Here is a 23402-nt window from a genome sequence, read left to right as displayed (position 1 = left end):
AGATGAGTTGTCTTGTTGTGTAATCATTAGTTCTGGGCTTAAAGAAAGTTCATTTTAAAAGTTATTGTCATGAAAACTCAGTTTAAGAAAAAAAACATGGGCTTAAAGAAAGTTAATTTTAAAGATTATTGTCATAAAACCTCAGTTTAAGAAAGAACATTTTATGTGACTAAGACAAAGCAATGTAGAAAAAGATGTTTATATCTTTCTCCTCCTCCAGAGCCCTGGACCATTTCTCTTTGAGGGCCCTAGACTCCTTATCAACCTACCTAAGAATTAACTCTCTCACTTTTAGGTCAGGAATAAACCATTTCATGAAACACATGGAGAACAGGAACAATGTGACAGAGTTTGTTCTACTGGGGCTCACAGAGAATCCAAAGATGCAGAAAATTGTATTTGCTGTGTTCTTTGTCATCTACATCATCACTGTGGTAGGAAATGTGCTTATCATGGTCACCATCACTGCAAGCCCATCTTTGGGGTCCCCCATGTACTTTTTCCTGGCCTATCTTTCCTTTATTGATGCCTGCTACTCCTCTGTGTGTGCCCCTAAGATGATTGTAGATTCACTCCATGAAAAGAAAACCATCTTATTTAATGGATGTATGACCCAAATCTTTGGGGAACATTTCTTTGGAGGTGCTGAAGTCATCCTGCTCACTGTGATGGCCTATGACCGCTATGTGGCCATCTGCAAGCCCTTGCACTATACAAGCATCATGAACTGGCGGGTATGTGGGCTGCTAGTGGGAGTGTCATGGGTGGGAGGCTTTCTTCATGGATTCATACAGATCCTCTTCATCTTCCACTTACCCTTCTGTGGCCCTAACGTCGTAGACCACTTTATGTGTGACCTGAACCCTTTGCTCAGTCTTGCCTGCACTGATACCCACACTCTCGGGCTCTTCATTGCTGCCAACAGTGGCTTCATCTGTCTGCTAAACTTCCTTCTCCTGCTGGTCTCCTATGTGGTCATCTTGCGTTCCCTAAGGGCCTACAGCTTGGAAGCAAGACGAAAAGCCCTCTCCACCTGCATCTCCCACATCACAGTGGTCATTTTATACTTTGTGCCCTGCATATTTGTGTACATGAGACCTGCAGCTACCTTACCTATTGATAAAGCAGTTGCTGTATTTTATACTGTGATAACTCCCATGTTAAATCCCTTAATCTATACCTTGAGAAATGCCCAGATGGAAAATGCCATTAGGAAATTGTGTAGTAGGAAAGTTACTTCAGGTGTCTTATAAATGTGCTTTAGAGCCAAACATTAATTCGTCTGATACAAAGGTCAAAGTGTATTTTGGATGATTTCAACAAGGAGTATGTAAAGAATAAAGAAGTAAATTATTCACTGCAAATTATACATTCTGCACTGAGGGGAACAGAAATAAGTTCTCAGAAAAAGAGAAAAACATGTATCAAAACCATTCTTTCCATCTTTAGAAAATTCTCCCAAATTGAGGTTTATTTTTACTAGTTTCAACTTTGTATGTGGATTCATAGATTTTTCATCTAATAAAATGAAAGAAGTACTAAGTAGATTAGTATTTACCAGTAATCTCTCTAACAACACAAAGAGATTGTTACAATGTTGCTATTATTCCAATTTTACAAGTGGTGGAATTGAAGGAAAAGGGATGGTGTCGAAGCACATACACCAGTCAGTGATCAGAGTCAGACCCCTTTCCCTGACCGAAGTCCTGAGTGCCTTCATAGATAGCCAAGAAATGATAGAAAGGGAAGATAATTACTAACTACCTTTTATTGAGACAGAGACTATGCTGGACACATTATGTATAGTACATTTCATTTTGCTACTATAACTAAAAATCCAACAACTTTTCATTGCCAACTGTTCACTTTATATATTATAGTTGATCGTGATTTGTTGGCTGTAACATGCAACTATTTTACTGTTATAAAACCCAACACAATAGTGGGTTTTGATGAACACATTAGAACAATTATCCTCCAATTAAACATAAATATATTTAATAATAAAATTGTCCATTGAACATTTATAATAGTTGAATCGAGATTGCATGATTTTTTTAAAATTTCCTAGTAGGTTTCATAGCACTTACCATTGTTCATGTCACCATCTTAGGTTGGAAAACCATCCATAAGTGTGATGACTCAAATAAAAGAAACTCTTGATGTCAGATAGGAATTTCTATCTATTAAATATGCAGTCATAGTCCGTAAAGAACTTGCCTGGCATATTATGATAGTTTCTTCAGAGTAGCACAATTTCTGTTTAGTAATACACATTGAATGAATAAATAAAAGGTGAAAGCAAAATAAAATCTCAAAAAAATAAAGAGGAAAAAAAGGCACTGTATTTGAGAGAATTTTTTCCTACCTTTTATTTAACTTTATTTAATTCAGATTCTGAGAATTCTAGGTGAACTGTTTAGGGAATTCACAATTTCTTTTATTCTTTTTTTTTGAGAGAAAGAAAGGAAAACTGAAATTATCAGCAATATGAGCAAATAATTTACCTTGATGTTTTTCCTGTCTCAGCAAGATTTCATTATCTTATATATATATGAGCTATTCATATTATATTTCTCTGTTAATCTTTACCTTTTGGCAACATTTCATTATTAAAAACTTTTTTAATCTGTGACTATATCTACATACAAAGCAATTTCATAATAAATGTTTTCCATTATTCCTCTGTCCTTCATTCATTTATCAGTAAATATTTTTGAGCTCAAATAATGAATCAGACAAATGGACATTTGTTGGGTCTTCAGTGACTAATAAAAACAGATTTAGGTCCTGCCTTCTCAGAGTGTAGGACCCATAAAATTATACTCTAGAGCTCTTGTGACTACAGGCTGAATTCAGAATCTAGTTTAGACTACATCCTTTCTTCTCCTACCACAATAGCTTCATTAAATCCCTTCTCCTTCCATAAAATCCCATCTCAGGATTTGCATCCAGGGAAATCCATCTAACATGAAGAGAGAGAGTCAAAGAAATATTTGCAAATTATAGACAAAAGAACTTAATAGAAACTTGGTGAATAACATTGTGGAATGGCCTTTTGAAAACAATTACATGACCAGATAGGTGACAGTTTACAGTAAGACCTGGGACAAAGTGCTCCTGAAAGCTGACATGCTCTATGTCAGAAACAAATATATGCCAAGGTTTCTCCTATAATGAAGACATACTTAATGGTGAAAGGTTGAACGCTCACCTCATAAAATCAGAACATGTTCACTTTCATCACTTCTATTTAATATTTTCCTGAAGAGTAATGTCAGAAAAGTTAGACTAGAAACAGAAATAAAAGGTATACAAATTGGAAAGGAAGAAGTAAAACTATACTAACGAATGACATTATCTTATGTAGAAAAAAAATCTAAATAATCCACACACACAAGAAAATTATTAGAATCAATACAAAACTAGCTATATTTCAATATACTAGGAATTAACAATTTAAAAAATTTTTTTAAATAGTTATGTAGGCAGAACTATCAGAAAGAATAAAATGCTTATGAAGAAATTTTACCAAAGTGGTGGATAAACTGTACACTAAAAACTGAAAACATCACTAAAAGAAGTTAAAGAAGACCTAGGTAAGTAGAAGGGCTTTCCGCATGGCTCAGTGGTAAAGAATCTGAGTGGGTCCCATCCTTGGGTTGGGAAGATTCCCCAGGAGGAGGGCATGGCAACCCACTCCAGTATTCTTGCCTGGGAAATCCCAAGGACAGAGGAGACTGGAGGGCTGCAGTCCATGGGGTCACAGAAGAGTCAGACGCGAGTTAGGGACTAAACAACAACACAACAGCATACTTACTGAGCCATGAAAACTCAGAGTTAAAAATTTAAATAACAAAGATGCTTAAATCTGTTCTATTATACCACCTCCAAGTGATTGTTCATCTCTGCCTGTGTTCTTCAGTGAAGAATTAATGAGGTACCAGAGCATAACCAATAGTGAAATTATATGAAATTATAAATCTTCCAACAAATTAGATGCTTGCTTATTTTTAAGTTTTACAATAAAAAAAATTATTACCAACAAAAAAGGGAAGTCTTACTTAAAGCTGTATAATAAGCAAAAAGTATGTAGGATAAAGAGTCATATCCCAGTATATATCTCAGTTCTGACTTTAACTTAAGGCTTGGTCATATTACACCATATATTTGAGCGTCAGTGTATAGAAAATGGGTTCAAAGAATTAAGGATAAAATTCTTATGCCACTTATCAATTAATTGCCTCTGAGCTACATATAAACCCATTATTACCGACTCCATATTAATGAAAATGGATCCTGTAAGCATTTCTCGCTGTCCTTGACCTGACATGATGTTAAGCTTGATCAGGAGACGTGTTCCAAGAGGCATCTCCTTCTGGATTAAGTATGTTTCTTTTTCATCTTGTTCTGGCTCTGTAGCTTTCAACACTGTGTGTGTTACAATCGCGGGAGGCAGGAGGGGTGGCACCCACTGGTGCTTCCTCCGCTTTTACTGACACGTCCACGGACACTTTCCCCTTGGGTCGCAGTGGCCCGTCTACAGGGGGATTCCAATCAACTGCACAGGCACCCCAGTCATCAATCTTCCAACTCAGCCTAGATGTACTGTGTGCGTGTGTTAGTCACTCAGCCGTGTCCAACTCTTTGTGACCCCATGGACTGTAGCCCGCCAGGCTCCTCTGTCCATAGAATTCTCCAGGCAAGAATGCTGAATACATTTCCTTCTCCAGGGGATCTTCCCCACCCGGGGATCAAACCTGGGTCTCCTGCATCATAGACAGATACTTTACCGTCTGTGCTATCAGAGGGGTGTTTTCTGCCAGGCTTTCTCCACCTGCACCCAAAATGGGTTTTTCCTGCTTGTCCCTCAAGGCCTTAATTCCTTGTTCATGACTTTCAGTCAACCATCGCTGCAGTGAAGGCTCCTGTCTTGCCAGTTCCAGAGACATTTCATGCCTGCCAACCTCTTCAGCGATCAAGAAATAGTTCTGGACCAAGGCAACCCTGTCAAACTTTTCCACCATTCAATGGATAGCAGCTACACCTTCTCCATGAGACTGGAATCACAAGTTTGGGGAGGATGCTCACATTCTAAATGTATTCCTAAAAAAAAAATAAAAAATAAAAAAATAAATGTATTCCTTTGGATACTCATCTCTCAGTGGAAGTCCTTCTTTGTAGAACTCATTACCTTCCTCCCTTTAAAAATAGATTTATTTAATTATTTTGTCTGTGCTGGGCCTCTGGTGCTGCACATGGGCTTTCTCCTCTTGCAGCCAGCTGGGGCTGCTCTCTGCTGCGGTACATGGGCTTCTCATTGCAGTGGCTTCTCTTGTTGTGGAGCACAGGCTCTAGGGCACGCAGGCTTCAGTAGTTGCAGTGGGCTCAGTAGTTGTGATTCCCAGGTTCAAGAGCACAGGCTCAGAAGGTGTGGCACGTGGGCTGAGGTGCTCCATGGCATGTGGGATCTTCCTGCACCAGGGATCAATCAATGTCCCCTGCATCACATGGCAGATTTTTAACCATTAAACCACCAGGGAAGACCTTATTACCCTTTTATAGATAATACCCTGCTATAATTAATAACTGCATGTGAACTTTTTCTGTCCAAGTTGCACTGTGGACTGTCTCCGGGCTGGACCCTGGCTGAGACTGATACGATATGGAAAATACCAAAAAGAGTGCCATCCATAGGGGCAATGAGAAACAATATTTCTTTTCACTGTACAACCAAGATGCAATAATCAGGAAAATTCCATAAAAGAATCTATATTGAGTCCAAAATAAATAAATATTAAACATGCTATTTTCAATAATAAGCAGTAACCAAGATCTCAGTGTTATATAATAAGACAATTTAATAGCAATTTTATATTCTAGATTCTTACCTTTTTGCCTCTGATGACATTTGAGATAAACAGATTATGTAGTTACAGTTCGATCACTCAGTCATGTCAGACTCTTTGCCACCCCATGGACTGCAGCAGGCCAGGCTTCCCTGTCCATCATCAGCTCCCAGAGTTTACTCAAGCTCATGTCCATCGAGTAGGTGATGCTATCCAGCCATCTCATCTTCTGTTGTCCCCTTCTCCTCCCGCCTTCAATCTTTCCCAGCATTATGGTCTTTTCAAATGAGTCAGCTCTGTGCATCAGGTGGCCAAAGTATTGGAGTTTCAGCTTCAGCATCAGTCCTTCCAATGAACACCCAGGACCCATCTCCTTTAGGATGGACTGGTTGGATCTCCTTGCAGTCCAAGGGACTCTCAAGAGTCTTCTCCAACACCACAGTACAAAAGCATCAATTCTTCAGTGCTCAGCTTTCTTTATAGTCCAACTCTCACATCCATACATGACCACTGGAAAAACCATAGCCTTGACTAGACAGACATTTGTTGGCAAAGTAATGTCTATGCTTCTTAATATGCTGTCTAGGTTGGTCATAACTTTTCTTCCAAGGAGTAAACATCTTTTAACTTCATGGCTGCAGTCTGTAGTGATTTTGGAGCCCAGAAAAATAAAGTCAGCCACTATTTCCACTGTTTCCCCATCTATTTGCCATGAAGTGATGGTAACGGATGCCATGATCTTAGTTTTCTGAATGTTAAGCTTTAAGCCAACTTTTTCACTCTCCTCTTTCACTTTCATAAAGAGGCTTTTTAGTTCTTCTTCACTTTCTGCCTTAAGGATGGTGTCATCTGCATATCTGAGGTTACTGATATTTCTCCTGGCAATCTTGATTCCAGCTTGTGCTTCCTCCAACCCAGCGTTTCTCAAGATGTATTCTGCATATAAGTTAAATAAGCAGGGCGACAATATGCAGCCTTGATGTACTCCTTTTCCTATTTGGAACCAGTCTATTGTTTCATGTCCAGTTCTAACTGTTGCTGCTTGACCTGCATACAGATTTCTCAGGAAACTGGTCAGGTGGTCTGGTGTTCCTATCTTTTTAAGAATTTTCCACAGTTTGTTGTGATTCACACAAAGGCTTTGGCATAGTTGATAAAGCAGAAGTAGATGTTTTTCTGGAACTCTCGTGTTTTTTCAATGATCCAACAGATGTTGGCATTTTCATCTCTGGTTTCTGTGCCTTTTCTAAATCCAGCTTTAACATCTGGAAGTTCAAGGTTCATGTACAGCTGAAGCCTGGCTTGGAGAATTTTGAGCATTACTTTGCTAGCATATGAGATGAGTGCAACTATACGGTAGTCTGAGCATTCTTTGACATTGTCTTTCTTTGGGATTGGCATGAAAACTGACCTTTTCCAGTCCTGGACATATCTGAAAGGTTTGACCCATAACTAAGACTCATACTTAATGGTGAAAAGCTGAAAGCTTACCTCATAAAATCAGAACATTCTCCCTTTCATCACTTCTATTTAATATTTTCCTGAAGATTAATGTCAGAAAAACTAGACTAGAAATAGAAATAAAAGGCATACAAATTGGAAAGGAAGAAGTAAAACTATACTAACAAATGACATGATCTTATTATGAAGAAAAAAAAATCTGAGGGATCCTCACACACACGAAGAAACTATAAGCTTTAATACAAAATAAGCTATATTTTGATATACTAGGAATTAATAGTCTAAAAACAAAATTAAGAAAATAAGTATGTTGACAGTACCATCAGAAACAATAAAATACTTAGGAATAAATTTGCCAAAGTGGGGGAAGAATTGTACACTAAAAACTAAAAAAATCACTAAAAGAAATTAAAGAAGACATAGGGTGACTCAGTGGGTAAAGAATCTGCCTGCAATGCAGGAGACTCAGGAGACACAGCTTTGATACCTGGGTCAGGAAAATTCCCTGGAGGAGGAAATGGCAACCCACTCCAGTATTCTTGCCTGGAGAATCCCCTGGACAAAGGAGCCTGGTGGGCTACAGGCTACGGGGCTGCATAGAGTCAGACACGAATGAAGCGACTAAGCACAGGTAAATACAAACGTACCCTGTATTCATAGCCTTGTAGACTTAATATAATTAAGATAACAATATCCCCTAGAGTGCATATTTAATGCAATCTTTATCAAAAGCCATTTTATGCAAAAATGGAAATGCAAATACTAAAATTTGTGTGAAATTGTAGAGAAGTTTCATATGGAATTGCAAGAAATCCCAAATAATCAAAACAAAACAAAAAAAATCTGAAAAGTGAAGAATAAAGTTGGAGGATTCATACTTTCAATCTCAAAACTTAATGCAAAGGTATAGTTCTTATGAGAACTATAAGGATTTGTAGAAACGTGTGCCTCCAAGTTAGGCTAATGAAAAAATAAATATTATACATGTATCTCCACATATAAAAAAATTATTTTCATTTTAAAATGTTAGAAGAAAATTATGATTAAATTGTTATATAATATAATGTCTATACTTAGAGTACCAGTGTTTGTGACTTTTATCTTCATAAATCCAAACCGTTCATAAAAATCATGAACATGAATGACATTATCTCTGACTGTTGATGGCAATGATTAGCAATATGACAAAGTACAAAAACCATGCAGAAATGAGTTGATGATGGAAACAGGATGGCCTGAGCAACATGGATGCTTAGATGCAAAGGGAGATGAGATGTATCTGATAAAATAACAGCTTTTTATGTTTTTCATGAGAATTAAAATTTCCCTGTGAAATAAGAAATGGAATTACGAAGAAAAAACGTTCAACATAGGCAACGAAGTGTTTTAACAAAAGCAACGAAGCGTGGCGTGGCTGTTGTGATTCCTGTTGCTCAGCCGCTAAGCTGTGTCCAGCTCTCTGCCACCCCGTGGACGGCAGCACGCCAGTCTCCTCCGCCCTCCACACCTCCCGGAGTCTGCTCACACTCGCGTCCATTGAGTCAGCTGAGCAGAGACACCATTTGTTAAGGCTGCTTAACTAACCCCTGGGCCCATCTGATCATGCTCAGTGGGAATCTACGTGAAGGTTTAAAACCAATAACACCAGTTTCACTGACCTTGTCCCTGTACCAACTGGCATTATTATTAATTTCCTTACAATTATAGAATGAGTTGGAAAACACCACAGAGTTCCGCACCATAAAATTCTCCAAGTTCTAGTTTTTTCCCACTGCTCTTAAGCATCTTGTGTGGCTTGGTGTCTGTTATCTATCTTGTTGACTTATGTATGATTTTGCCTTTCTGCCATGTTGAAATTTCATTCACCTTTGGATATCATTTCCGGTTTTGTCCCTGGATACTATCTACTTCAAATTTTTCCAAAGCTTCGCCTTCTCTAGATATGCTTGCCCCTATCCTGGTGCCAAACTCTGACTCTATAAGCTCTTTGACGATGGAGAAAAGACTAGACCCTTCATTTATACTTTGAAGAGTGTTACACTTCTTTCCAGGTGGCATTACTGGTAAAGAACCCACCCACAACGCAGGAGATGTAAAAGACATGGGTTTGATCCCTGGGTCAGGAAAATCCCCTGGAGAAGGAAATGGCGACTCACTTCAGCATTCTTGCCTGGAAAATTTGATGGACAGAAGAGCCTGATGGGCTACCACCCATAGGGTAGCAAAGAGTCATACACGACTGAAACAACTTAGCACGCACACATATTTACTGATCCATGACAATTCAGAGTTAAAAGCTTTTTGTGCCTGTATCAATTTTCATTTTATGTATACATTACAGCAATGTATAAAAGTTCAGTTAATTCACATCCTCAACGATATTTGGTAGAGTTAGTCTTTATCTTTTTTTTAATTATGAAAGTGTGATAGCACACTTACAAGAGACTTAGAAAATACAGAGCAAAATTACATATAGTTCCACTATAAATTACAATTATTTTTAAACAGATAAATTTAGATTTTTATTTTATTTTCTTTTTATCAAGCTCTCAAAAAATAATAGAATTAATAGGCAGAAAAGTAGGACAAAGTAGAAATGAAAAGCACTATTAACCAATTCAATATAATAAAGATTTATACAATTTTCACACAACAGTGAAATACAAATTCTATTCAAGTTCCCATAGACTATAAACCAGAAGACACTGGAAGATATCCAGAGGCATAAAACAAGGTGCAAGAATTTCATGGTATAAAAGAATTGAAATCATACTGAGTCTGTTCTCTTATAAGTGTTGAATTATGCTAGAAATCAATATTAAAAGATATTTGACAATAACCCACATAACTGCAAGTGCAATGTGACATTCACCAAGAGATCTTTGACTTAACCATTGAAAGCCTCAGGAAACTTGAAAGACTGAGAAAGTACAGGGAGTGATTGCAGAGAAGAAAGCATTTACACAAGAAATTAATATCAAAGTTTCTTTTAAAACCCCATGTTTCTGGAAACTGAATGTTCACCTTTAAATGATGGGGGGATCTAAGGAGTCGTTGTTGTTATTGTATAGTCTGTAAGTCGTGTCCGAGTCTTTTGTGACTCCATGGACCATACCCCACCAGGCTTCTCTGTTCATGGGATTTCTAGGCAAGAATGCTGAAATGAGTTGCCATTTACTTCTCCAGGACATCTTCCTGACCCAGGGATCGAACCTGGGTCTCCTGCATTGCAGGTGGATAATTTACTGATGAGCCATCTAAGAAGCCCATCTAAGAATCCATAAGAAGGAAAATTAGAAAATATTTCTAACAGAATAATTCACTAAAAATTTTGATAATAGTTTCATTTATTCTGCCATCTACTATTACTACTACAAGTCTAGAAAGTGTATTATCTTAGTGATTAAAAAAAATTAATGAGGCTTGAAACTTTTGATCCAATTCTGAGAAATACTATGCTGTAAAAAAAAAAAACAGGAAATTAACATGTGATACAGTATTATTAATTAAAGTACAGATTTTGTTCAAATTCCCAAAATTTTATGCTAGTTCCCATTAGTTGTTTTCATACCTTTAAAAATTTCATATTCTATTTAGTTGCATTGAGCAGCTTCAGCTGCATGCAACAGATTCTGATAAATTCTCTTTTCATTTTTTTTATTCTGTTACAGAGCTAAAAGTTTAAATAGCAAAGATGCTTAAATCTGTTCTAAAATAACTGCCTGCAAGTGATTGCTCATCTCAGTCTGTGCATCTTTACTGGAAGGATTAGTGAGATCAGTGATCACTCGGCTAGTTGGTCAGTGTTATCTGACTTTTCTGCAACCCCATGGGCTGTAGCCCACGAACTCCTCTGTCCATGGAATTATCCAGGCAAGAATACTGGAGTGGGTTGTGTTTTCTGCCAACCTGGCTCCACCTACACCCAAAATGGGTTTTTCTGCTCGCCACTCAAGGTCATAGTTCCTTGTTCATGAGCCCCAGCCAGCCAGCACTGCAGTGAAAGGCTCCATCTCGCCAGCCCCAGAAACATTTCATGCCTGCCAGCCTCTCTTCAGCCATCGTGAATTATTTCTTGCCCAAGGCAATCCAGTTAAATTTTTCCACCATTCAATGGGCAACAACTACACCTTCTCCATAAGACTAGAATCCCAACATTCTAAATATGTTACTTCCTTGCAAATTCATCTCTCAGCCCCAGGTCCTTCTTTAGAGAGCTCATTACACCCTGTTATAATTAATAGCTGTTTTCATTTAGTCACTAAGTAGTATCTGACTCTCTTGCAACTCCATGGATTGTAGTCCACCAGGCCACTCTGTCAATGGGATTTCCAAGCAAGTGTACTGGAGCGGGTTTTCATTTCCTTCTCCCGGGATCTTCCCAACCCAGGGGTCGAATCCATGTCTCTTGCACTGGGAAGAGAATTTTTACCACCCAGCCACCAAGGAAGCTCTTTGTAGTTAATACCCTGATACAATCATTTATTGTATGTGAAGTCTTTCTATTCAAACTGCACTGTGGTCTGTCTCCTGGCTGGACTTCAACTGATACCATATGTAAAATAACAAACACAATGCCAGCTTTATAAGCATTTGAGAAACACTATTTCTTTTCACTGCACAACAAAGATTCAACGAACAAGAAAATTCCACAAAAGAATTTATATTGAGTTCAAAACAAATGAATGTTTTTAACATTTTATTTTCAATAATCAGTAGTAACCACCATCTCCATGTTACATAAGACAATTTGAATACCAATCCAATATTCTAGGTTCTTAGCTTGTAGCTTCTGAAGACATTTGAGATAATCATATAAAAGATAAATATTGATTAAAAAGCATTAAGTTGTGATGAGGAGAGTCTGGGATGGGAGAAAGTAAACCTGGATTCCAGTCTAACCAAGGTATGTGCTTAAGTTGTTGTTCAGTCCCTAAGTCCAATACTTAGCAACTTCATGGACTGCAGCATGCCAGGCTATTCCATCATTCAGGGCTATCTGCAGTTATTATTCAGTCCCTTTTAGAGTCAATGTATTCATCTATAGATCAAGAGGATTGGATGAGATTATCTGTTTTACTTCTATCTATAAAGCTCAGTGAATCTCTTTAATCACTATCTGCAGTCACTTTCTTTCTCCAGAGTTTCTTCATAGCACGTTTAACCTCAGCATTTCTGAGAGTATAGATTAAAGGATTCAACATAGGGGCCACCATAGTGTAAAAGACAGCAACAGCTTTATCAATGGGCAGAGTGTCGACTGGGCGAAGATACACAACCACACAGGGCACAAAAGACAAAACAACCACCGTGATGTGAGAGACACATGCAGAAAGGGCTCTGCGTCTCCCCTCCACACTGTGAGCCCTTAGGGAGCGCAAGATGACCACATAGGAGACCAACAGGAGGAGGAGGTTTAACAGGCAGATGAACCCACTGTTGGCAGCAACAAAGAGACCAAGGATGTGGGTGTCCACGCAGACAAGCTTCAACAAAGGGTACAAGTCACACATGAAGTGGTCTATGACACTGGGGCCACAGAAGGCAGCCGGACTGTAAAGGGGATCTGAACGCTTCGTGGAGAAATCCTCCGGTCCAGGCCACCCCAGCAGGAGGAGGCACAGCCTGCGCTCACCATGGCATGTAGTGCAGAGGTCTGCAGATGGCCACGTAGCGCTCATCGGCCATCTCTGTCAGCAGGATGATCTCAGCAGCACCAAAAGTGTGTTCTGCATAGACTTGAGCCATACAGCCATTAAAGGAGATTGTCTTGATCTCATGAAGGGAGTCCACAATCAACTTAGGAGCTGAAGAAGAAGAGTAAATTGTGTCTATCAAGGAAAGGTGGGTCAGGAAGAAGTACATGGGGGAGTTCAGAGCCTGGCTGGTGGTGATGGTGACCACAATGAGCAGGTTGCCTGAGAGGGTTATCATGTACAAGACCAAAAACACCACAAACACTACTCTTTGCATTTGGGGGTTCTGTGTAAGACCTACTAGAATGAACACAGTCACATTCCTTTCATTCTCCATCTATGTGGTGTGGCTAATAAAAAACTCTGGCAAGGAGCACTTTACCTTTAAAAAAGAAAGAAAGAAAAAGGGAATATAAAAGAATGAATTACTACAAAATACTACCTTTTAACAGTACTCTGACAATATCACAAATGATTCCTTCTTTTCCCCAAACTGTCTAGTAACCCATGCACCAAAATTTCTCTTAATTGACTCTCTTAGATTTTTTTTTACATTTTTTAATAGTTTTCAAAATTCTGGAGCTTGCACTACTAATTTTAATTGGAAAATAAATATAACTTACATGTTATTTTTTTTTTTCCCTTGGAGGCCTTAGGTTGAAACAATGAATTTTTTTAATTAAATGGTATATGTATGGGAAAAGAAACATAGGAAGTTGTGTAGTGGCACATTGTGGGACCCCAAAATATATGATCTGAATATATTAATATTTGAGGAGGTTGCTTTAATGTGTTCATAAAGTTGTTGCTATCAGCTCACTAAATGAACGTAGAATGAGGGCCTCACTGACTCTAATAGCTTTAGAGGATCAGGGCAGGGGTAAGTCTGCCTGAGCTGCCCCATGGACCACTTTTAGTCATCCTAGATACTGTCTTCAGTCTACCATCTAAAAATTATTGATCACTAGTTTTAACATATGTCATTAATACTAACAGGTAATAAGCCTAGTCTCAGTCATCAACCAGATCACTTTAATGCAAAGTCTATTTCAATTTGCTTGATGAGGAATACATGTATTAGTCAAGTCAATAAGGTAATACATATAGTAATATATATATATAGTTAAGGTAATACATATAGTAATATATATATAGTTAAGGTAATATATATAACTAAGTGGGCTTCCCAGATGGCACTAGTGGTAAAGAACCTGCATGCCAATGCAGAAGACGTAAAAGACATCAAGACCCAGGTTTGATCCCTGGGTTGGGAAGATCCCCTGGAGAAGGGCATGGCAACCCACTCCAGAATGCTTGTCTGGAGAATCCCATGGACATAAGAGCCTGGTGGGCAACAGTCCATAGGGTCACAAAGAGCCGGACATGCCTGAAGTAACTTAACAACATGCATACAACTAAGTATTGTCATTATTAATCTTTTCATTTTACAATAACTAAGATTTCATTATTCTCTTTATATTTATCTATTTTTAAAGCAAAAAGGCAATGAAGGGTAAAATGAATTGCCTATGTTACAAGTGGGCAATGTACATAATGAGGTAACTCTTCCAATGAAGTTACTCAGTCTTGTCCGACTCTTTGTGATCCCATGGACTGTAGCCTACCCGGTTCCTCTGTCCATGGAATTTTCCTGGCAAGAGTACTGGAGTGGGTTGCCATTCCCTTCTCCATGGGATCTTCCATACCCAGGGATCAAACCCAGGACTCCCGCATCACAGATGCTTTACCATGTGAGCCACCAGGGAAGCCCCAGATTCTCTGCACCAGGGAACTCTTCCAGATGATCCCACAAAGTCTTCATTGAGAAGATAGCTTTAGAGTTCCAAGCCCCAGGGTAGTGGGCTCTCTTCTGGATAGCCCAGGGCATCAGAGAATCCTTCCAGGGACAAGAACACTTGAGAAGAAATTCTGTGTGCACTTCTAATTGCCAACTCTTCTCTAGAGAAGATGACAGCTGGGAGAACCAAGAACCAACTGGTATATTTTTATGCTTTCCCAATGGTCTGCACCAAAGGTTGGATTTCATGATCAAAATCAGACAGAAAATCCTGAACTTAACTCATTCGTTCTCATTATTTCACTTATTACCTCAGCTTCTTGCAAACTTTGAAGCAGTTAGTTTTAAAACAGTTCTCTTTTACAGTTTATATCAGCTCCTTTTATCCCACACAACACAATAACCAACTCACAAACAAAACAACCTGGCCTATGTCAAACTCAGTGCACATTTTTGATGTCCTCTGTTAATTGACAGACCCAAACACAGGATAATTTTCAGGGTGTTTTTTTTTTTTTTTTGTCTTAGTCCAGAGACCAATTCTGTTCCTATTTTCACTCGTATTCTCTAATACTCATAATTTTGGAAAAATGAGAAATGGACAAAAGTTATGGACAGCAAAATAATCTTGACCTTCAATAAAATGGCACCCAGACTGCAATTGAGAGGTAAGAACTTCAGCAGACAAACTACTTCTTAAGCAGGGAAATCTTTGTTACTTGCTTAAATTCAATATACTCAAACATTGGTTAATACACTTTAACTATAAGTCTGCTTTTTCTTAATCTTTATAGAATGCAGAGATTTATTTTTTACACCATGGCATTCCTATAATAACTGTTAGTTTTGCTGAGTTTCACAATGTACTAGGCATTATGCTATACTTTACATCTACGTGGTCTTCAAAATGATCCTTGTGAGGTTGGTGTACTGTTGTCTGTATTGTAAAAAAGAAACTGTGGTTACAGAAGATGAATGACTTGCCCAAAGTAATGATGATGGATAACCTAACAGAGAAGACTGCATTCAAATCCAGAATGCCTGTCTCTAGCTCTTCACTACTGAGTGCCTCTCCAGGAGGAATCCAGCTTACTTCTGGGAATCAGCAATGCCAGAGTTTAGACATGGCCACTGGTGACCACAGGAAATCCATGGCCGTTCTTTCGCTAACCTATGAAATACAGTGAAAGATGTTAATGGGATCCAGGGTCGATTGGACAAGACCTAAAATTTTGTGTACAAAAAATCTCCCAGTACTTTGCATTTTATCATATCATCAATTCAGTTCAGTTCAGTCCCTCAGTCATGTCTGACTCTTTAAGACCCCATGGACTGCATGCAGTGCGCCAGGCCTCCCTGTCTATCACCAACTCTGCAGCTTGCTCAAATTCATGTCCATCGAGTCGGTGATTCCATCCAACTATCTAATCCACTGTTGTCCCCTTCTCCTCCTGTCTTCAATCTTTCCCAGCATCAGCGTCTTTTCAAATGAGTCAGTTCTTTGCATCAGGTGGTCAAAGTGTTGGAGTTTCAGCTTCAGCATCAAATCATCAAATGAATATTCAGGACTTATTTCCTTTAGGATGGACTGGTTTGATCTCCTTGCTGTCCAAGGCACTCTCAAGAGTCTTCTCCAACACCACAGTTCAAAAGAGTCAATTCTTCTGCACTCAGCTTTCTTTATGTTCCAACTCTCTCTTTTTTTTTTCTTTTTTTTTTTTTTTACTTCATGCATATTATTTTTTTTTTCAGTCAATAAATAAAATTTAACTGGATCACAGCCATGCTTCTTCAGTTACATATTGTCTCTGGCTGGTTTGTTTGTTTTTTTTTTTTTAATTGGAGGCTGATTACTTTACAATATTGTGGTGGTTTTTGCCATACATTCACATGAATCAGCCATGGGTGTACATGTGTTCCCCATCCTGACCCTCCCTCCCCATCCCATCCCTCAGGGTCATCCCAGTGCACCAGCCCTGAGCACCCTGTCTCATGCATCGAACTTGGACTGACGATCCATTTCACATATGATAATATACATGTTTCGATGCTATTGTCTCAAATCATCCCACCCTCGCCTTCTCCCAGAGTCAAAAGTCTGTTCTTTACATCTGTGTCTCTTTTGCTATCTCGCATATAGGGCCATCATTACCATCTTTCTAAATTCCACATATATGTGTTAATATACTGTATTGTGTTTTTCTTTCTGACTTACTTCACTCTGTATAATACGCTCCAGTTTCATCCACCTCATTAGAGCTGATTCAAATGTATTCTTTTTAATAGCTGAGTAATATTCCATTGTGTATATGTACCACAGCTTTCTTATCCATTCATCTGCTAATGGACATCTAAGTTGCTTCCATGTCCTGGCTATTGTAAACAGTGCTGTGATATGTTCCAACTCTCACATCCATACATGACTACTGGAAAAACCATAGCTTGACTAGATGGACATTTGTTTGCAAAGTAGTGTCTCTACTTTTTAATATGCTGTCTAGGTTGGTCATTGTTTTTCTTCCAAGGAGCAAGCATCTTTTAATTTCATGGCTATAGTCACCATCTTCAGTGATTTGGAGCCCAAGAAAATAAAATCTGTCACTGTTTCCATTGGTTCCCCATCTATTTGTAATGACGTGATGGGACCAAATGTCCTGATCCTCTTTAAAGATGAGGAAACTGAGACCCAGAGAGAAACACAGCTAACTGATTAGTAGAACACAAGAATCCAAGTCTTCTAAAGCCCAAAACAGTACCTTTTTTCCCATAGCACCACATCTTACTCTGTTCAGACACCTTAAGGTGAGTGTATACAAGGAAAAAAAATCACCACAAGGTGACAACAAGAATTAGCTTTCATTTCTCATATTTAGCAATACCTGTTTTGACTCTATAAGAAAAAGATGTAAGTCTAAGGTCATGTGTGTGTGTGTGTTCAGCCATGTCCAAGTCTTTGTGACCCCATGGACTGCAGTCCACCAGGCTCCTCTGTCCATTGAATTTTCCAGGCAAGAACACTGGAGTGGGCTGCCATTTCCTACTTCAAAGGATCTCCCCAACCCAGGGATCAAACCTGCATCTCTTGCATCTCTTTCTTCGGCAAGTGGATTCTTTACCACTCAGCCACCAGGGAAGTCCAGTTCAGAGGAACAGAAATTCAATCATGCTACTGGGACCACATCCACTGAAGCAAAAATAAGATCTAACAAGATCCACCAAGTTTGAATAGAATTAGAATAAAATAGCCTTTGAGCTTGGAGTTTAATAAAGACTCCCAATCACAGCAGAGGGTACATTTTTAATGACATATTTTAATTCATTTTCTCTTTGGATCTCGGTTTTTTAACTAAGCTTTTTCTTCAATAACAGAATCCAAATGCTGTCCTTCTCTCTCCCATGGATTCTCCATGGGAATCCATAAATCATAAACCTATCCCTTATTAATTACAGTTAAACCCATAAACAGTAAGAATAATAAATATTTCTGTAAAATATCCTAAAACATCTAAAACCATCAATATCAGGAAGGAAAACTTTAATGATTTTGACTCTAAACACCTTAGAATAAAATGGAAATGTAAAAACCAGATTAAAAATCAACAGTGCTAGTTAACTTACTATGGTGGCCTCTGTCCTTAAGAAGAATGATCAGTGTATTCAGGAATAAGAAACAATCATTATTTGTAGCTGCTCAAGCATCATGTCATGTAATGGATGTTTCTCAAATCTTCCCACTGACTGGACAATTCTACAGGAAGCAGAGAATGTCAAGACGGCACAGATTTATTCAAACGGATTCAGCACACATTTGCAAAGCTCCAGTGCCTTGGAAATTCACATCAAAGGAAAATAAAATGCTATGATAAATTTGAAACCCAAACTTTCTAGGTGCTAAGGAGAATCTTTGGCTCTTTAGCACTTAGATTCATCATTCCACAACAAGAAATACAAATATTTCATTACTTAATAAACTCCTCTTATTCTGCTCTTAAAATAAGAAAATAGCCTCTTCTTGAATCTTAGTATTTAAAGATGATACTGAGAATGTTAAAGGACTGATTTTTCTATTAATATCTAAGGCTTTGTCCCCCTAGGAATTAATTATCTCATTTTTTTTTTTCTAACACTTGCCTTAGAAACAGATATTGGGGAGAATTTGTCCACAAACAATACATCTTCACCTGATTGGTTCTTTTCTGTGAACTTTTAACTAATGTAGTAACAGTTTTCATTCCTGGTTGGAAATTTGGGTGAGAAAGCAACTCTCATATAAGCCATTGGGTATCATGAACCGAGACATAAAAGATAGTTAACACTATGTGAACAACTCCATGGGTTTTCATTGAGGTTGCATACCTCTGAAAACATTTCCTCACTAACTAAGGTCACCAGAAGTGGGTAAGATTCTGAGTCAACGTCTCACTTGTACTATAAACACATCAAGACTAGTGCTATCTATAGGATCCTTGTGACTTGATATATTTTCTATCAGTGTGATATCTAGAGTTGGAGAACAAATGGAGGTTAAAATTCTACCAACACTTCTGGTGTAGAAATATAGAAAGATATCACCTTATGCCTTCTTGCTGACTATTTTAGACTTTTGGGAATTCTATTGGTCATTCAATAAAAGAAATCTACCTAGGCAAACAGGTTTTTTCAAATTTTGCTCACATGTATTATCTTCAGGACAGTGCAACACATATTTTTAGCAAATACTCTGAAGCCTAGAGGAGAGGGTTTAAGTCACATGTTATACAACTTGATACAGCTGTTATATTTAAATGTATGGCTATGCAGTGGATGGAGAACTGGGTAAAATAGTAATAATAGTATAATCATGTCAAGAAATTTTTCTGGATACAGCACTATGAAACTAGAAATCAACTATAGGGGGAAAAAAACTGACACTAAACAACCAATGAACCACTGAAAGAAGAAATTTTAAAATGCTTGAAGACAAATTAAGACAAAAATGAAATGACCTAGAATCTATGCATGCATGCTAAGTCACTTCAGTCATGTCTGACTCTATGTGACCCTATGGACCATAGCCTACCATCCTCTGCTCATGGAGATTCTCCAGGCAAGAAGACTGGAGCAGGGTGCCACGCCCTCCTCCAGGTATCTACAGGATGTAGCAGAAGCAGTTCTAAGAGGGAAGTTTAGAGCAATAGAAGCCTACAGCAGGAAAGAGGAGAAATCTCAAAGAACAATCTAACTATTCACCTAAAAGAAATAGAAAAAGAAAATAGACAAATCCCGAAGTTAATAGAAGGAAAGAAATCATAAAGATCAGAGTAGAAATATATGGAAAAAGAGACTAAATTTTTTTTTTTTTTTAAAATGAAACTAAGACCTGATTTTTTTAAAAAAAATAAGCAAAATTGACAAAACTTTAGCTAGACTCATCAAGGCCCAAATCAATAAAAACAAAAAAATTTTAAATAAGAAGTTACAAATAACCTCACAGAAAGCAAAAAAGATCATCAGTGATTACTACAAACAATTATACACCAATAAAATAAACAACTTAGAAGAAATGGATAAATTTCTAGACATGCACAATCCTATAAGACTGAACCAGTAAAAACAGGAAATATGATCATATAAATTAAAAGTAATTAAATTAAATCCATAATTTAGAAAAAAATAAAGCTACTGTGGCAGATGGTAAAGAATCTGCCTGCAGTAGAGGCAGTTTGATTACCAAGTTGGGAAGATCCCCTGGAGGAGAAAATGGCAACCCACTCCAGTATTCTTGCCTGGAGAATTCCATGGACAGAGGAGCCTGGAAGTCTACAGTTCACAGGGTCACAAAGAGTTATACATGACTGAGCAACTAACACACAGTTTAAATTTGGGGGGGAAAAAGTCCAGGACCAGATTTCTTCACAGGTAAGTTCTACCAAACATTTAGTGAATAGTTAACACCTGTCTTTCTGAAACTATTTCAAAAAATTTACAGAGAAAGGGATGGTTCTGAACTCATGCTGTGAGGCCTGCATCACCCCAAACCAGACAAAGAGATCACAAAAGAAGGGAAAATTATAGTCCAATATCCCGATGAACCTAGTTGGAAAATTCTTCAACAAAATATTAGCAACTAAATTCAATATAAGTTGAAAGGATAATACATCATGATCAAATATTATTGATCCCAGAGATATAAGGATAGTTCAGTATCAATAAAGCAATCAATGTGATATACCATGCTAACAAATTGAGGAATAAAAATTATTTAATCATCTTAGTATAGGCGAAAAAAGCTTTTGACAAAACTCTTCACCCATTTGTGACAAAAACTCTTCAGAAAGTAGGCAGAGAGAAAACATATCTCAATGTAATAAAGGCCATTCATGATAATCTCACAGTTAACATTATACTCAGTGTATAATGTTATATACTATGTATACTCAGAAAGTATTTCCTCTAAGATAAGGAAAAGAGACAAGGATGTTCATTCTTGCCACAGTTATTATTTGTTGGAAGTTCTAGCCATAGAAATCAGAGAAAAGAAATAAAAGAAATCCAAATTAGAAAGGAAGAAGTAAAACTGTCACTGAAGCTGAAAATACAAAATATATAGAAAATCTTTGAAAAGCTACTAGAGCTCATCATTGAATTTGTAAAGTTTCAGAATACAAAATTAATATACAGAAATCTGTTGCGTTTCTTCAACACACTAGCAACAAACCATCAGAAATAGAAATTAAGAGAGCAATCCAATTTACAATCACATGATAAAGAGTATAATACCGAGGAATAAATCTAATTAAGGAGGTAAAGATCTGGACTTGATAAGCTATAATAAATTGATGAAAAAAATTGAAGACTATACAAACACTTGGAAATATATATCATGTTCATGAATTGGAAGAATTAATATTATTAAAATCACAATATTATTCAAGGCAATCTACAGTTTCAATGAAATCTCTGCCAAAATACCAATGCTATTTTTAACAGAACTAGAACAAAAAGTTCTAAAATTTATATGAAAATATAAATACCCTGAATAGCCAGAGCAGTCTTGAGCAAGAGCAAAGTGGAAGTAGCACACTCCTGATTTCAAACTTTACTACAAAGCTATAGTAATCAAGCAGTATGATACAAACATAAAAACAGATACAATGATGTTAGAAGATACAAACTACTATATATAAAATAGATGAAAACAAGGTCCTACTGTATTGCTCAGGGAAATATATTTAATATCCTGTAATAAATCATAATGGAAAATAATATGATATAACTGAATCACTTTGCTTACATCAGAAATTAACAGGATGTCATAAATCAACTATACATCAACTTTAAAACAGGAAAATGGTGTGTGTGTGTGTGAATTTGTCACTCAGTTGTATCTGACTCTTTGCGACCCCATGAACTATAGCCCACTGGGCTTCTCTGTCCATGGAATTCTCCAGGCAAGAATACTGGAGTGGGTAGCCATTCCCTTCTCCAGGGCATCTTCCCAACCTAGGAATCACACCCAGGTCTCCTGCATTGGCAGGCAGATCCTTTTACCATCTGAGTTAATATACAGTGAGGAGAACAAATATTTCTGTAAAATATCCTAAACCATATAAAAAGTAACCTCCCATAAATTGTCAGAAAATAAAGCTTTAATGATTTTAATTGCAAACCCTTGAAGAACATGGAAATGTGAAAATTGGTTTATAAATCAGCATTTCTAGTTCACCTCCTGTAGTTGCCTACATAGTTAAGGAGAATGCCCAAGGTATTCAGGAATAAGAAATAACCAACGCATGCAACGTCACAGCATGTATATTTCTCAAGTTCCCACTGATTGGACAGTTCAACAGGATGCAGAGAATGTCAAGATGACACAAATTTATTCAAATAGATTCAGTAAGCATTTCAAAACTCCAATGCCTTGGAAAGTCAAGTCAAAGGAAAAGGAAATACTATGTTGAATTTGAAGCCCAAAGTCTTATGAACTAAGAGAAATCTTCTGATATTGAGCTCCTAGTCTATGGCTACAGAACAAGAAACACAAATATTTCTGATAATTAATAAGCTCCTCTTATTCTGTTCTTAAAATGAAAAAACAGCTTCTTCCTCAGCCTTAATATTTAGAGAGGATTATGAGAATATCAAAGGATAAACCTTTCCATCTAAGGTTTTATCCTCCCAGGAATTAATTATCTTAATTAACTATTTTTTAAAAAATTTATCCTATAAGCAAATACTTGGAAGAAGCCATTCGTGAATAACACATCTTCACCCGATTGGTTCTTTCTCTTGCACTTTAAGATATTAGCAGACTACATTCCTAATAAGAAAATAGGAACTCTTCCATGACTTGATTCGATGGTGAAACTACATCACAGGTCCACACACTGGAATTATGCCACCTTACTATTCATATGATATTCAGTTTTCTTAACAATCTAGGTTCATGTAAAGAGGACTCCCACATGCTAAGTTTCCAAGTATAGAGAACTTAATTGCCCATTCAAGAATGGATGATTCGAAAACATGTTTCTCCAGAATATCTGCTCCAGGACAAAGTCTTTCCATTAAACAGGGATGATTAACTCCTGGGAGAGAAACAGCAGCTGCAAGACAAGG

At 37.5% G+C, this 23402-nt stretch overlaps 1 protein-coding gene and 1 pseudogene across 1 annotated transcript; one reads left to right on the top strand and one right to left on the bottom strand.

Annotated features, from left to right (window-relative positions):
- The first annotated feature begins 314 nt into the window (after positions 1-314).
- On the top strand, positions 315-1253 carry LOC122450008 (olfactory receptor 4C46-like). The gene has a single exon (XM_043482145.1). It carries the CDS (start codon positions 315-317, stop codon positions 1251-1253), a length of 939 nt encoding a protein of 312 aa, XP_043338080.1.
- An 11165-nt stretch (positions 1254-12418) lies between these two features.
- On the bottom strand, positions 12419-13355 carry LOC122449448 (annotated as a pseudogene).
- Between the last annotated feature and the right edge of the window lie 10047 nt (positions 13356-23402).

Source organism: Cervus canadensis, chromosome 11 (genome assembly GCF_019320065.1).
Source record: "Cervus canadensis isolate Bull #8, Minnesota chromosome 11, ASM1932006v1, whole genome shotgun sequence".
NCBI classification, from domain to species: domain Eukaryota; kingdom Metazoa; phylum Chordata; class Mammalia; order Artiodactyla; family Cervidae; genus Cervus; species Cervus canadensis.
The sequence above is the reverse complement of the archived record's forward strand: the minus strand, read 5'-3'. Positions and strand labels throughout refer to the sequence as shown.

Bases quoted from the DNA above. Each gene is read 5' to 3' on its own strand.
- LOC122450008 (XM_043482145.1), top strand. From the start codon at position 315: ATGAAACACATGGAGAACAGGAACAATGTGACAGAGTTTGTTCTACTG.